We start from the raw sequence: 15,936 nt of genomic DNA, 5'->3' as shown, positions 1-15,936 counted from the left end.
TGTAGTACAATACTAATTTAACGAGCATACGCGGTCCAAAACTAATTTTGTTTTAATCTTTGACACAGAAAATTTGTTTCTCTTGATTAACGGCCGATTTTTTTTTCGAGCGACTGCGCAGTGAAGGAGCGGTGGCCAAATGGTTAGCGACCGCGCTGGACTCCGGATCGAGCGGTCTGGGATCGAGTCCTGGCTGGGACCATTGTGTTGTGTTTTTGGGCAATGACAATTTACTCTCATAGCTGACGGGATCCCAAACTGAAGTTGTTTCACCTGCATGTAGCTTTGGGTTATATTTAGAACATGCTTACAGGTTATGTCTCTTTCAATCACAATCTACCTTGATTATATATAATTAATCTTTTGTACATCACCTATCAAATATTTATAGAAGGGACAATACTAAATCAAGCAATGATGTCTCTAAACAACAAATAAGAGAGATTAACAATCTCAGTATTTACCAAAACTGAACACAAGCTTTGTGGATTCAAAATGGAAAAACCATTAAGGATCAAGAAAATTTCGTTAGTATGTGTGCTTCTAGCTCAGATTGGTGTTTGTTTTAGTGCCCTTGACTCCGCGTTACACGAGAACAAAAACGATCAATCTATGGAGCTAACTTGGAGAATTGGAGACTTTCAGGCTGAACAAGGTAAATGCTCCCGTTTCTAAATTTCCGGAATTTTTGGTCGAATGGGAAGCGCCCCGATATTAGGAAGTAAGGATGACTAACGAAAAAGTAAACTAAAAAACGAACAACTAACGAAAAACGCAAGGTTCACGTTTCCATTTTTGCTATTGATTTCTTTGGAAATTTGTAAAAGTCGCCGTGTCATTGCAGGGAGATTTCTTTCGGAAAAAGGTCTCAAACGCTTATTCAGAGCTCATTTCAAAGTCAGTGAGAGCGTTAAATTTGCTGCGTACATCACATATACAACCATTTATTACAGATTTAGCAATGAAATAGTAATGTATCTAGGATAAGAAACGGAAGCTGAGGAAAGTTAGGATAGAAACACTCTTTTTCCTTTTTTTTTTAAAAAAAAAAACCTTATAGCGGATTTTTTAATTAGAGTTCTAACGAAATAGGAGAAAGTAATAAACCCAGAGCTAGTACGCAAATTTGAAATTTGTATAATAATACTGAAAATACCTACCTTTTTATGTGAACATTTACAACATTAAACAATGGAAATAAACTTTAAATTTGAAGCTATCAGATAAAAAGACAAATAAAAAATATGCACTAGATAAATCTTGCAGAATTTCTTGTTTAAACTAAGTTCAAAAATAATAAAATGTTGACGCGACTCTGAGCAGTGAAGCTCGCCATACTACTAGTGAAAGTAAAACCGTGAAAGGAAGAATGAAGTGTTAATTATAAAACATGTATATGGTAAATGAACAAAACCATACCGAATGCATGCTGAATGAACAAGTTATTGAATATTTCAACCCTTTTACCAAATAAATATTCTTTTAAACCACTAACTATCTGTCTCGCAGGGTATTTTAAAACTATCCAAAAAGCTCGTTAGAAAGGAGTCAATTCTAAAGTACTAATAATTAAGTAAGTAATTTACAGTTAGTTGATCAGCCGATAATACAAAAAATATTGAAGTTACTAACTAATAAAATCCCACTGGAAAACGCCTGATTTAATTTTTTTTATATAATTTAAGAGGCCAAATTTGCATCGTGATTTGTCAAAATGGAAGTTTTAATTGCGAACAATTATTTAAACATGGAAAAGGGACGGAGAGAATCTTTTCTTAGTAGCAGTGTAGACATCTGGCAATTAAGTCGTATTTGTTAACGAAATTCGCTGAATAAAGGAAATCAAACTGTGTTACTGACTTTGTTGTTGCTCATTAAGAGTAAACTCTGGCGTTAAGAATTAAATCAAGTCTCACTAAATTATGGCTGAAATAATTATTGTTGATGTCCAATCAAATTTCTTCTCATTTTTTCCTGTTACTTTTTTCTACTTATTATCTCAACTACTATTCTCTATACATACTTTTAAGTAAAATTACTTATTACTTGTCTTATCAATTTTTTCTTTCGTCGTTTCTCTTTAATCATGTACAACCTAGTCATAGCAATTTAATTTTTTAACTTCTCAGCTCGTTTAGTTTATTTCTGTTCTGCTATTATATTTTCTATTTATTTTTGGTAAAATAAAATGGCTGTTGTTGTTGTTAACTGAAGTGAAGTGAAGTAAAGCAATAAACGCTAACCAGTTATGAAAATCATCATTTTGAATAAAGGATGTTTATTTATTTATTTTATTAAAAAAAAAGATTTTATGTAGCTTGTGACATAATTATCCCCCAGCTTTCGTTTATGGAATTTCCTGTTGAAAATCAGTTTTGAATAAAATATCTAAATGAGAAAGTTCAGTGACATGGCATGTACCTTTAAGAATAATATAAAAGACCCAATATGCCGTAATCAAAACTATTTAACAATTAGACTACGAGCCCGAGTTTTCTATGAGCAAATAGTCAACGAGGCGCAGCCGAGTTGACTATCGCTCATAGAAAACGAGGGCGAGTAGTCTAATTGTTTTAGTAGAAACTCTAAAGGATTGCAGTCCAAAACCTACAATAATGTGCACTTTGAAGACAAAAATCAAGAAAATTTACCGCTTAAAGAGCTACTCGCGCGCGCGACTGTTTTCTATTTCCAATAGAACACAGCTGAGTTTCTACTAATGTTTGTTAAACTCTAAACACCTACAGGCCATTAAGAGAAGATTGAAAACTGACGATAAAAGTAATTTTTCCCTATAAACCTAGTTCCATAGTGTTTAAAAAGTAATTTCCGTCACGATTGTAGCTCGATCAATGACATAGAAACAGCATTTACAAGCCGAGCTTTTTGGGTACTTTAGCTAGAAAGTTCCATAAGCTTACCTTTTCCTATAATAAAACCATTTACTTTGAGATGTTATGTTTGGTTTTGTTTCGTACTGTAACTGAAAAAGCGGGCCATAACGACCGTCAATGCGGACGATAGGCAAAAAACGCATTAATGAAAACGCATTAGAGTGGGCTGGCCTTATTGGTGGTTTTCATCAGTAGTACATGCTTGTTTGCATGAAAAAAATCAGAAAACTATCAGTTTATAGAGCAGGTAGAAATAAATGTTTTTGTCAAAGTAATAGCTCTGTGAAGTATTACTATGCAGTACTTGGTGTGAGGCCGTCATGTTTCTGTCCCTCTTTGGGACACAAATATGGCGGCCACAGAATTGTGCAATCAGTAGAGTGGATTCTACTACAGTAGAACCCCGGTAACTCGAACTTTGAAGGGAAACGAAAAACCGTTCGAGTTAGCGGGATTTCGAGTTATCGGGGTAGATTGAATATTTAATTTGCCAAGTTAATAATTGATAGTTTACTGATTTTAGAGCACTTCAGTATACAGTTCAGTGCAAATTAAACTTATCTCGTCAGAAACTCTAACACGATCATAAATTCTTAGGATAAGATTGGAAAAAGGCTGTCAAATACTTGATCTGTATTGTTGCTCTAAAAAATGGGCAACCGTGGTGAGTTGCAAGAACCGGGATTCGAGTTATCGGGTTAAATTTGACCCAAATTTTGACCAAGGGAAACGAAATTTAGTTCGAGTTAGCGGGGTTTTCGAGTTATCCGAGTTCGAGTTAACCGAGTAAAAATGACTGAAAAGTGAGTTCAAATCCAAGGGAAATGGAAGTGTGTTCGAGTTAGCGGGGTTGTTCGAGTTATCCGAGTTCGAGTTAGCGGGGTTCTACTGTATAAATATTATTCTTTTCACCTAAAATCATTTAAGATATCCCTCTTAAATTATTATCACGTTTGAAAATTAAAAAAATACAATAAAAATATCTGTTTTTGTGACAGTTTATAAACACGTTCATCCGGGACATCATACATTTCAAACTGCTTTGACTCCTAAACGAAGCACTGAATCGATAGCAAACTTTGCTTTGTGGTTTATGTTCTTTATGCCTAGAATATGTGAAAAGAATAGCCTTGTAAGATTAATATGCTACAGTTTATATTTTAGAATTTTGATGCATTATGAAAACCAAGAGCTCCTGAAACCACCAATCGTTTCTTGCTTGCCGTAACACAATGCTTCGAGAAATGTCTCGTACTTTTAAAGCATGTTTCTTTTTTTGTTTATACCATTTTATTGTAAAGCACCATGAGCCATGGATATGGCGCTATATAAATCTTTTATTATTTTTATTGTTGTTGTTCTTCCTATTATTATTATTATTATTATAATTATTATTATTATTATTATTATTATTAATATTAGTATTATAATTATGCTGCTACGTGGACTGAAACGTTCGCGCGCGAGGTTATGTGTAATGTTACAACGTGTGTAAGGGCCTAAGCAACACCCTTCGCGCAACGCATTGGTTTCACCCTTGCAAGACAATAAGTTATGAAATAAGTTGCATTATACTTTTATTTGTAGGATATGAGCTGGCCGACAACATACTAAGGACAATAACGGTGTCGGATTATTTCGATTGCGTGACGGCTTGTCTGGCAGAACGGCGCTGTTGCTCAGTAAACTACAAACCTGACGATGTCCCTATTTGCGATCTCAATATACGATGTCGACGCAAACAAGTGGAAGATGGGTGTATGAAAAGAAGCCCCAACGTTATTTACTACGAACTATCGGAGACGAAAGGACGAACTTTGGTAAGTGAAGTCTAATTTGTTAACATTAACCTCATTCAGACCCTCAGAGTCGGAGGCGGGGAGGGGGTAATCAAATTATAATTTATACAGGGTGGCTCCGCGCTGAGGTCCAAAGCCTTACTCTTAAAATAGACCACTTTTGACAAAAAAGATATCCCTTTTGGACGAAGCCACCCTGTATGATCTACTTAAGGGAGTGCCCCCCCCCCCCCCCCGATCGGGTATAAAATCAACGAATATTTTCTCCTCGGTTATTGAATTCCAATGCTGCACTGACTCAAACCATCAAACTGAGCTGTTTATTTACTAAAGAAAAAATTCAAGTTAGTTTTGCTGATTTATTCTTCCTTCTCTTCTCATTTTGCTACTGACAGGCAAAAGATCCATGTCGCTCTTCGCCGTGTTCTAACGGAGGGACGTGTATATTGACGGCACGTTGCAATGGCTACAAATGCACATGCCATGCACTCAACACAGGGGAACATTGCGAGCATTGGATAGGTGTGTAACTCCCTGACTCCGACTGGACTTTTAATGGAAAATATTTGCGTTATAAAAAATATAGAAAGAAGTCTATTGAGCACAGTTGTTCAAAACACGATTTAGCTAATCCAAAATGTCCAAGATTAGTTTTAGGTATTCAATTATCAGCTGTCGTGATTTACTAGATTCCTCTGTTAAAGATATTTCGAAGTAAACGGACTTATTGAAAGATTTTTTTTATTTGTGTTTCGATCGATCAATCAATCAATCAATCAATCAATCAATCAATCAATCAATCAATCAATCAATCAATCAATCAATCAATCGGTTGGTCGGTCGGTCTGGTCAGCTGTCAGCCAGCCAGCTAGCTAGCCAGCCAGAAAGTCAGTCAGTCAGTCAGTCAGTCAGTCAGTCAGTCAGTCACAACACTAAGAAGCCAAACGTTACAGGAAATATTTTGTGTAGGTTATCTTACATGTTTTTTCATGACGCTCCTTGTAAATTTTATAACTGCTCATCAAACTCAAACTTGAAATCGTATAACTCTCTGCTGTGCGTTTTTCGACTTTTGCTTTTACAGATGATGCCTCGGATTTTGACCTTATGGTGTCCAATAGATCATTTGCCTCGTTTGACTTTGCACAAACCTCCTACTCGTCTGACAGGGCGTGGCATGGTTTCACGGCGTGCTTATGGGTCAAGTATGTCCTAGACGCTGGGTCGAAGATTGCTCTTCTTACATATTTTTCGACCAGTGGGGATATTATCTTTAGGATTGTATACGAAGAAAGCTCTAATGAGTTACTCTTCTACGTATTTGATTTTAGCAGGTACGAGCAATGTAAAAACAGTGACTTTATTATTAAGGGCTCTTCCCAACTCTTTCGCTCAGTCACTAACTCTTTCACTGTAGCTGCGAGTGACTAAATACAGCTTCTGCAGAGCAGGTTTAGATTGAGTGTCGTAGAACCAAAACCAGAGAAACAAGATTTACTCTGACCAATCATAAAAAGACACAAAACAATTAATGAACCAAACAAAACTTAATGTAAACAAATGTAGCCGACGGGAAGTGCCGGAAAACGTGTGTGAGCGAGTCACAATTGGTTTTTATTTTACCTTTGATTAGTTGAAAAAGTGACGCGAGGTTTTTTAAACCAATCCCAAAGAGTTGTAATGAATACTAAAGCAAACGTTAATAACTTTCGATACCCAAGTGAAAACCACTCTATCGACGTTGAAATGTTCTTCCGTTTTCTTTTTTTTTTTGCTTTCGTCACTTTGTATATTTTTCATACGCACATCGAATTCTTGGAGAAAAAAAAAAAGAAAAAGAAAATTAGAGAACTTAGTTAACATATGGGACCATGGTATTGTGAACAGCCCAATTAGCATCACATGAACATTTCTGAATTTTCTTTTCTGCTCAACAAGAAACAGATTAAGATTCGCATGGCTATATATTAAAGCCCGTTCCAATTGATGGCTAGAAATAGCTAGAAATAGTGCTCTCCCCCTGGAGGGGACGGTAACCCATCGTGAGTACCGCCCCCAGTCTCTCTGGCCCATTCATATTCCTGGGTGGGAACTGATCATGTGAGAGTTTCTTGTCCAAAAACGCAAATCAAGCCCAAGGGGTACTAGAGATGCCCAAGAGGTCAGCCTCAAACGAACAGTATCTCTCGATCCAAATCCAGCGCACTAAACATAAGGCCATTGCGCGTCCCACATAAATTATGCAAGCAAAGTGAATATTATCAGTGGTGTTATGTTTTGTGCCGTGTAGACTTCCGAATTTTAAAAACTTGCATCTCTAAGAATGCACAGTTTGTAAAACCTTTGCTCTTTTCCAAGGCTCGTCTCTATCGAGGCCCCAGAGCTAAAAGACGAATCGTGGCACCACGTATGCGTAATGTGGGAGAACACCGCTGGCACGGTAAGTTTGTTTATCGATGGCGCGATGAGGGTACGCGGTCAAGGAAAGTTCATCGGAAGGTTCGTCAAATGGGATGGTGTTCTTTATCTAGGCGACAAGAGAGTCTTCGCATTGTCGGCTGTCTCTCTGTCATGCGTGAGGCTGTGGAAAGGGGCCATAACTGAGGCTGAGGTAAAGATGGAGTATGCTAACAAGAAGTGCGAAAACCACAAGCTTGCTTCCATGACCTGGCCTCTGTTCAAAAGGGCTCATCTCCAAGGCAATGCTTCCAGCTGGACAAATTCGTCATCCTTGTTAGAAGAGGATTTAGGTATGAACCAAGTTTCATGATAAACGATGCATTGCTGGAAATTTTGATGTGTTTTTATAGCAAAGATTGTTTAGGTTGAGTTAATTTGGTGTTTGCTTTTTAAAGAGATTGAAATTGGGTCGATGTACAGATAGTGGAATGACTGTAATTTTGAATTTTCACTTGAACTTGTTGGACTTCGATCAGTTTTGAAAACGGATTTGTAGCATCACACCTAAATTTAGGGTAAACGTACTCGATTATTTTGTATGGCATGGTGTGGTGTGGGCTGGGGTGGTGTGGGGTGTCGGTTGTGTGGTTTGGTATGGTGCTCAAATCACCTTAAGACGCCTTAAATCGGCTAGTCGCCGCAATTTTCAAGGTACCAGAATAAACCTTGTGTAGCCGCAATATTTAATTCATGGAAAATCAATATAATTTTTTTGAAAAAACCTAACTATCCCAAACTATCAATCCGCGTTTGGTATCGTTACTTGATCAGTTACTTGATTTCGTAATATAACATATCAGCAATAGTTTACTTTCCAGGATTAATATTCATAGTTTTCATTCCTGTCTCAAAAAAAAACATCAAACTAATTTGCGTCAAAACATGTTCATATATATATTTTTCATACATATACTTTTTGCAGATTTTAAAGTGTCTTTTCCTCAAGATAATTTGACAGATTACATCACGATGGAGTCGTTCTCATTCCCCCTACTGTCATATTTGACCGTGTGTTTATGGCAGCGCTCTCCTGCAGGGCAACAGTCAAAAATGTCTGTAGTCAGTTACTCCATAACAGAAGGTGATGGTGCATTTGCCATGGAGTTGGAGGAAGAGTCAGGAAAATTGGTGTTGACTGCGAGGATTGACGATGTCAAGTATGTCACGCTAAATGAAGGTGGTAACTGTAATAGAGCACCTATGCGTGACACACCTTGTCACCGACGGCCCATTCTTGTCCCAATAGCCCTTTTCGTTTCTCTTAGCCGGCATGGCGGCAGGGCCTTGGCACGAGAAACGAAAGGCTCTGGGGACAAAGGATTCTTGAATTAATTCGAAGTTTTTGATTGGCTGTTTACAACAGAGAATCTTAAAAGGAATTCAAAGAACGCCCGTGACTCTCTCACACAGCATTAAGAAACATCACGACTGCATACATGAAGACCCGGAAATCCTCAAATGAAGGCCGGAAATCCTGTGTCTCCAAAGCCCTTCGTTCTTGTGCCAAGTCTCCGCCGGCTTGGAGAAGCGAAAAGGGCTTTGAGGATGAGAATGCCAATGGCCAAGAAGATTAGCAAAAGCGTTCTTATTTCGAAAAAATAGTGATATTAATGGGATTTAAGTAAACTCCTTAAAATTTTCAAATACTTCTAGTTTCATTCTGGACTTTTAAAAATTTCATGTAAAGAGACGGGTGTAAAACATAGAGGATAATACATGGTTGCGCGGAGATATGAAATTTATCTTCGAGTGTTCAAATTTATATCGAAGATTGCCGAGGATGATCCGAAGATGTTTCGACTTAACATCGATTTACTTTGGCTCATTAAGCATTGAAACATGGCAAACTCTGTGAGCTGATTGGTCAACTGAAAAATGACATCACACATGTGTGGATACCATTTTTCTCGATTTGCTACCACTTGCTAAAGCACTGCAGTTTATATAATAAAAAGAGTTAAATTTTACACGCGAGTTGTATGGTCGGTTCACACCAGCGGGTTGCTGTATGGACATGTGGCAGCGACAAAATCATGAACTGTTCAAGTAAGGACATGTCACAGTTTCAGTTTGCAATGAATGTGTTTGAAAACGTACGTCATTAATTGAAATTTTTAATTGCCTAAATTGCTTACACATCATAGCACTTGCATTGCTATGACAGACGTATTTTCATCAAGTTGTCAGTGACTGCCATTTATGTAGTAGGATTGAAAAAAGTTAAATAAATCAGACGCCCATTTACTAAGTAACAGAGCTCTGAAATCTTAATTTCTGGTCTTGCAGTGGACAAAAATCAGCCATCTTCAAGAATGACTTCTGGAATCATCTTTGTCTCGCATGGAGCAGTGCAACCGGGGACTACGAGTTTTATGTCAACGGTACAGTGAAAGTAATAGGGCTGCTAAAGAAACATCATACAATTCCAGCCAACGGTTTGTTGGTCATTGGTGCAAAGAGGATCACTAGGGGAATTGGAAATGCGTTTGCTGGCACAGTGAGCTGCTTACAAATGTGGAGCAACCGTCTCTCACTCCAAAAAATAAACGCTTTATTCGAGGCTAAAAGGTGTGAACCAATGTTTGAGCCGTTCTTTATTTGGAACGACGTGAAGAGTGGGACACCAGTTGGGAACGTCAAATGGAAGATGCCATCTTCAATCACAAAACCGGACACAGGTACGTTAGAGGTTTGAGTTTTGTTACTTGTTTAACCAAAAATAGCATAAAAAAAGGTTAACACACCAACTGATTTCTTTCCGGAATTGTTCGTTAAGAATTTCTTTTTACAAATGAACAAATTGAGCGCAACAGATTAGCGTTTGAACTTTGTAATCAAAGATACTGATCAGTTTAAAAGTTTTCCAGTAGTTAAAAACCCCGGTTAAAAACTAGTTCACAAGCATAGATTTAGAGAAACTCGCTAGAAAGACTTTTCAAAAACTCCCCAGGGGGGGGGGAGAACATGAAAGCTCTTAACTACATGTACAGGTCAAAATAAGTAGAATATTGTTTTCATTTTGATATTGCGGACAATTAATTTTTCCTTCCACAATTCTAGAAAACGTGAAACTCAACAGTTATAGCTTGAAATTGATTCCGAAAAATCGTTTTAAAAAAGGTTAACAATGGAATGGATAGAAGTGGATTCTAACATGGACAAATTTAAACTTAAGATCAACTGAGTTTCCATGGTTGCAGTGGCCAAATTCTGTTTTTCAAAACTCAGGAAAACTCTGTAAATTGAAGGAATATTTCCTGAGCAAATGCCAGTAAAATACATACGCAAAACACAATTACAAATTGATGCGGCAAACTAGTTACTGTGCTTCTTTTTGCGGAGCACATTTAAATCCCAGTTCCTGGTTAAAACTCAACCCTATCGCTACATTCTCGCAGTCTGTGATGGGGCATTTACTTTCTCCCTCCTCAAAAGTGGTATTGTCTCATTTTATACACGAAAAATAAAAAATAAAAAGCCGGAACTTGTAAAAAATCTAACGCAACTTGAAAGTTGCAGGATGCTTTAGCAAACTGTCGATCAATATCGGAACATTGGGTCACAACATTGCAAAGATGCACGCAAAAGAGCACCCAGTTTGAATGTAAATGGTTAAACACTTGATTCTTATTTGCTTACGTTGTATTATTTCAGTGTCAGACGAAGATTTCGATGCAGTCTTTCCTGAGCGATCAACTGATGGTTACATCATGGTGGACTCGATGCCAGTGCTTGAGCTGACGGAATTGACCGTGAGCTTGTGGGTGAAGACTGATACCTGCTCTGAAAAGCACACACTTCTGATTTATTCCACCAGCGACCGTGAAGCGGAGATTTGGTTGAGACTAGAAAAGACCTCCAATTCACCGACTATATGCAAGCTCATCGTCACTTTGAAAGATGTTGAGTATGTAGCTTTTTTCTGTTAGCTTCAAATGCCAAACGTAATGAAGGCATAGTTGTCTCAGTTAAGGTCTTACAGTCAAAATAGTCAGCTCGTGCCGCCTAATATTCCGGAATAGTTTTGATTAACGGTGAACGGATTGCATTATACGTTTCAAACGTGAACTCGTGAACCTGTCAAAAATTAATTTGATGATTTACAATATTCAAATTAAATTTGAATGTTTTAAACGAATAATGCAATCCGTTCGCCGTTAATCAAAACTATTCCCGAATATTAGGCGGCACGCGCTGTCTATTTTGACTGTAAAGTTTAATGAGGGTGAGATGAGGTTAAGAGGCACTGTGACAGTCAAGTTTCTTGCTAAGAACATGGCACAATGACCCCGTCCAGGGCTCAACCCGGGCTGCTCGATCCGGACAAAGAGAGATTGTTAGGTAAAAAATAGTCCGAAGGATTTTTTCAATATTTTGTCTCAGTCAAACATTTACCCTAATAATTTTTTTTTTAAATGGTGTAGACTGAATTTGCCGGTAAAATTAGTGCAATGCATAAGTTTTGGGACAATGTTTCTTCAATCAGGTAAAAATAACAAGTTTAATAACTCTTAAAGCAAACGTTTTTCAGCTGATTAAGATGAAATGTCCATATGTCACGAGCGTGGGACAAAAGAAAAAAATCTGCCCCGGCCCAGTCCAGCGCACTAACCATAAGGTCACCGCGCCTCCCATTTCACCCCCCCCCCGTATTAGCAAACTATCAATTAATTACGTATAACATATTTATCTCCAGGCTAACGTCAACGTCTTTTGGATTGAGCGATTCCGATTGGCATTTCGTCGCGTTTAAGTGGGAAAGCGCCAGTGGTAATTATGCCCTTTGGCTGGATGCAGTTTTATCCCAGGGGATCGGAAAGTTTGAAGGCCAGAAAATCGCGAGAGGAAATATATTGATCGGAGAGCAGGAAGGAGACGACCAGGGAAACCCGAAAAATGGCTTTACTGGACGAATCACTTGTTTACAGATGTGGAAGACATCCCTTTCAGCTGCAGACATTACTTCATTGTACAACACGAAGCGTTTGGAAGATGGTGCATGTTACACAGCGAAAGACTCCTATAGTCTGTTGACTTGGGCCCAGGTCATAACGGCGAAGGCCATAGGCGAAGTGACAGTGAATTCGCCATCAGTTTTAAAAAGTGAGTAGACTCAAGTAAGTGACTACGCTTTTGTGTTTCAAAAGAGCGTCTGCGTTATTAGAGGGTGTCAATGGGATTAACCGTTAGCCGTAAAACGGCAACAAAATTTAGCCGTTAGGCGTAAAATTGGAAAATTTTAACCGTTAGCCGTAAAATATGTTAACCAATCGGTCAGTAATTTCAAATAAAACAGGCTTGATCACTTCATCGTCCCAGAATGGTCCTAACACCTCAAATATGTTTCACAATAATGGAAATTAATTTTTAACATTTAAAAACAATTGGAATTAATAGTTTTAACTTTTGTTAACCGTAATAAAAATAATGTAACCGTTTGCCGTAAAAAGCCAAAATTTTAACCGTTAACCGTATAAGCCACAACCCCATTGAGAGACTTGAGACCCTCTTATTACTGTGAGGCTATACACCACCTCGGTCGGAATTGCTTGAGTCAGCAGGTTTTACTGGTTGGAAACTAAACACAGAAGTTGCTAAGCAATATGATAACTTTCGGAGTTATTGCTCTAATGGAGTTAGAATCTCTCGCAGGAATTTTTCTCGTTCGTCATTTGCAATCCCTGTCAATCGACCCCAGTCCACTATCCTTCTTCCTTTTTGGTTTGTTTTTACTTCGAAATAAAATACTACTTTTGACATTGCATTAAATTCAATTGAATAAATGTAACAATTACGACAACAGAAAAGTGTTGTAACTTGCAAAACAAACAAACAAACAAACAAACACAGCGAGATGTGCATAAGCGTTAGCATTGCGACAAGGTTGCCGTAAGCACTTGAGTTACTTTCGAGAGAATTGGGAGACATTTGACTTTTTGAACTTAAAGACCAGCTGCATGTGTCATTATTGTATTTCATAGAGATTGTAGCGACATATTTTTAGTAGAATTATCACATTTTGAAGATTTTAATCCAGTGTGTAGTAGGGCGGTTTAAAGCATTTGAACATTTTTATTCATAATAATCTATAATAGTTCCCTTTGTTTTTATTCTATATTTTAATTCTTGTCATTCGCCTTATACATGAACCGATTATTTATTATTATTGATTATTGAAGCACAAGTTCAAGACGGCAAACACAAGCGCATTGCATAAAAAATACTGCTGAAACACTGCACGAAAAAAGTCACCAACAAGTCTTGTGCTAATTCCACGCGCTTCCCACTTGTGAAAGAAATTTTTTTCTCATACTTTCTTTTGTGCTTATTTCACCTCAGTATATAAGTATTTAGTAGTAATTTAGAAATATATTAGTTTATTAGTATTTTGTAATATTAAGTATAATACACGACCCCACAAGCATTGTGCTTTAAACCCTATCGTGTAATTGTAAACCAGGTCTAAAGCCCTGACCAAACGGCAACGCAAGTAGAAAACTTGCGTCAACGTGCGTCTACCTTTGGCCAGGACTTGTGTGCACTTGGGTTAACTGTGTTGACTTTGGTCAAAAACAAATTTGCACTCAAGTTAACGCATTTTTTTCACCGTTTGGCCACCCATCGCAATTAAACGCATTTTTTTGAAGTTTACTTCAAATACTAAATTGCACCTCGTAGCATTTTAAATGACTTTTTTCAAACTTGCGTGCACTTGCGACTAAACTTGCGTGTCCGTTTGGCCACCCAACGCAAGTCTGTACGCAATTTGAACTTGCGACTACTTGCGTCCATTTGCGTTACCGTTTGGCCAGGGCTGTAGATTCAGGTCAAAGACAGCTTTTTAGGAACGTAATTTAGTAGGCCACGATTAAAGATCTGTTTTATTACTTCAGATGTCCCACAAAATCCTGTGAGCCCTGGACTACATTCAGTGACTACAGCGAGTTCTAGCTTGACTTCAGTGCCTACAGCGACTGTAAGCAGCAGACGAAGAGTCGTAGTCACTAGTAGAAGAAGAAGGAGGAGGCGGCAAGCATGGTAATAAAAAGCCCTTTTTAGTTTAAAGGTTGCAATTACCGTATTTACTCGAATAAGCGCCGCGGCGCTTATTAAATTTTTTCGCGCTTCAAGTGCGGCGCTTATTCGAGGGCGGCGCTTATTTAATATTTGGACGCCACAAAGAATCTAATCTTTTACAGTGATTGAAAATAGCATATTTTGATTGTCAGTCTTCGTCTCTGGCTGAAGATAGAAGTAGCGCTAGCTGTCCTGGCAAAGTTCGCGGCCTTCACAACATTTTCAAATCTATGTATTGTAAGAATGTTGGATAGAAAAACTGATGGGCGAGCGGTAAAACAATCACTTTGACGCAAAACACTGTCCAAGTTTGTTTTAGAGATGCTTTGCAGTGCTGTTTTTAATTTAACGGACTTCCTCGAAAAACCGCCGCATTGGGACAGCGGCGCTTATTCGGGAGCACGCGTCAGCGGCGAGTGAGCTCACTTTATTGGCGCCTCCCCACCAGTCTCCTCCCCGCCGTATCGCTTCGCTCGACAGTCGCCTTGCTCCAAGGTATATATGTATTCGCGCGTACCCCAAGGCGAGCCTGCTCGCAGGGTATTCACCTGATTGAAAAGATGTTGACCCATCAGAAGCATAAACCATAAACGTCGCGACCCAAATGCTAACTGGGAAATCGGAAAAAATAAGCGTCTTCTGTGACAGATTCCATAATTCATGGTTTTAAAGCTCTCAAAGAAAGAGTATCTTGATTACAAATAAATGGAATCCTATTCGGTCTTATCGTCCGTGGTTTATGCTTTTCACAGGGTTCGATTTGGTATGTCATCGAACAAACAGGTGAAGAAAATATAGAAAATCATTTACTAAAGGTTTTTTTATGATTTTATTGACTCAAATTAAGCTAAACTTGGACGCTACTTACAAATAGAATACAATACTGAAGAATTAGTAACAAATGTGAGAATGTGTTAAATGTACCAATACACAACATGTTTACATTTTTCTCGGGGTATCACGGAGATCATCTTGAGGATATTGTCTTAATGTAACACTTAATTCTCAATACCAACATTAATATAAATGTATGATGATAAGTAAGGAGAAGTTTCCAGCTTGGGGCTGGCAGGGCTATGTCACGGTAGTTTAAGTCATTTTTGACTGACGAAAAATTTTACTTTTAAATTAAAAGAAAAATCAAAATGATGGTTTTCTAAGAAAGAAAAACACTAAAGAAAAATAAATAAACCGAAACTAAAATGGGAAAAGGCAGATCGCGAACCGCTCGAAATGGCAACCACTCCCTGTGTCACGACATTAAATACATGATTACTGAGTTATTTCTATAAATTAAATATTAGTACTATTGCTTACGACAAACTTGAAAAATTTGAGGTTGCCTATTTAACGAGTTAGGATTTCGAGTTGGATTTACGAATTGGATTTTCGAGTTAGGATTTTCGAGTCAGGGTGATACGAAATCACCGAAACAAGCAAAACTTCAGGATTTCCGCTACTTACCGTATTATACTCTCCGTTAAGCCTACTATGCCCCCCGGGTAGCCTACTATGCACTCCTGTTAGCCTACTACACACTCCTGTAATGTTAACCTACTATTCACTTAGGTTAGCCTACTATGCACTCCGGTTAGCCTGTTTACGGTTAGCTTTCAATAATTGAAATGGGTTTTGCTTCGCCAAAGAAATCCTGACTCGAAAATCCTAACTCGAAAATCCAACTCAAAAATCCAACTCGAAATCCT

The 15,936-nt window shown here is 38.0% G+C and overlaps 1 protein-coding gene across 1 annotated transcript; it reads left to right on the top strand.

The window, feature by feature from the left end:
- Nucleotides 1-495: 495 nt before the first annotated feature.
- Nucleotides 496-14,822, top strand: LOC144645877 (uncharacterized). Its single transcript, XM_078505407.1, has 10 exons — nt 496-655; nt 4,482-4,714; nt 5,089-5,215; nt 5,778-6,027; nt 7,052-7,443; nt 8,076-8,310; nt 9,440-9,831; nt 10,808-11,060; nt 11,850-12,256; nt 14,047-14,822. Exons 1-10 carry the CDS (start codon nt 496-498, stop codon nt 14,193-14,195), a joined length of 2,598 nt encoding a protein of 865 aa, XP_078361533.1. The 3' UTR covers nt 14,196-14,822.
- The last annotated feature ends 1,114 nt before the right edge of the window (nt 14,823-15,936 follow it).

Source organism: Oculina patagonica, chromosome 1 (assembly GCF_052425735.1).
Source record: "Oculina patagonica isolate OP01 chromosome 1, crgOcupat, whole genome shotgun sequence".
NCBI lineage: Eukaryota > Metazoa > Cnidaria > Anthozoa > Scleractinia > Oculinidae > Oculina > Oculina patagonica.
Note: the sequence above shows the minus strand (reverse complement) of the source record. Positions and strands in the feature narration are given on the sequence as shown.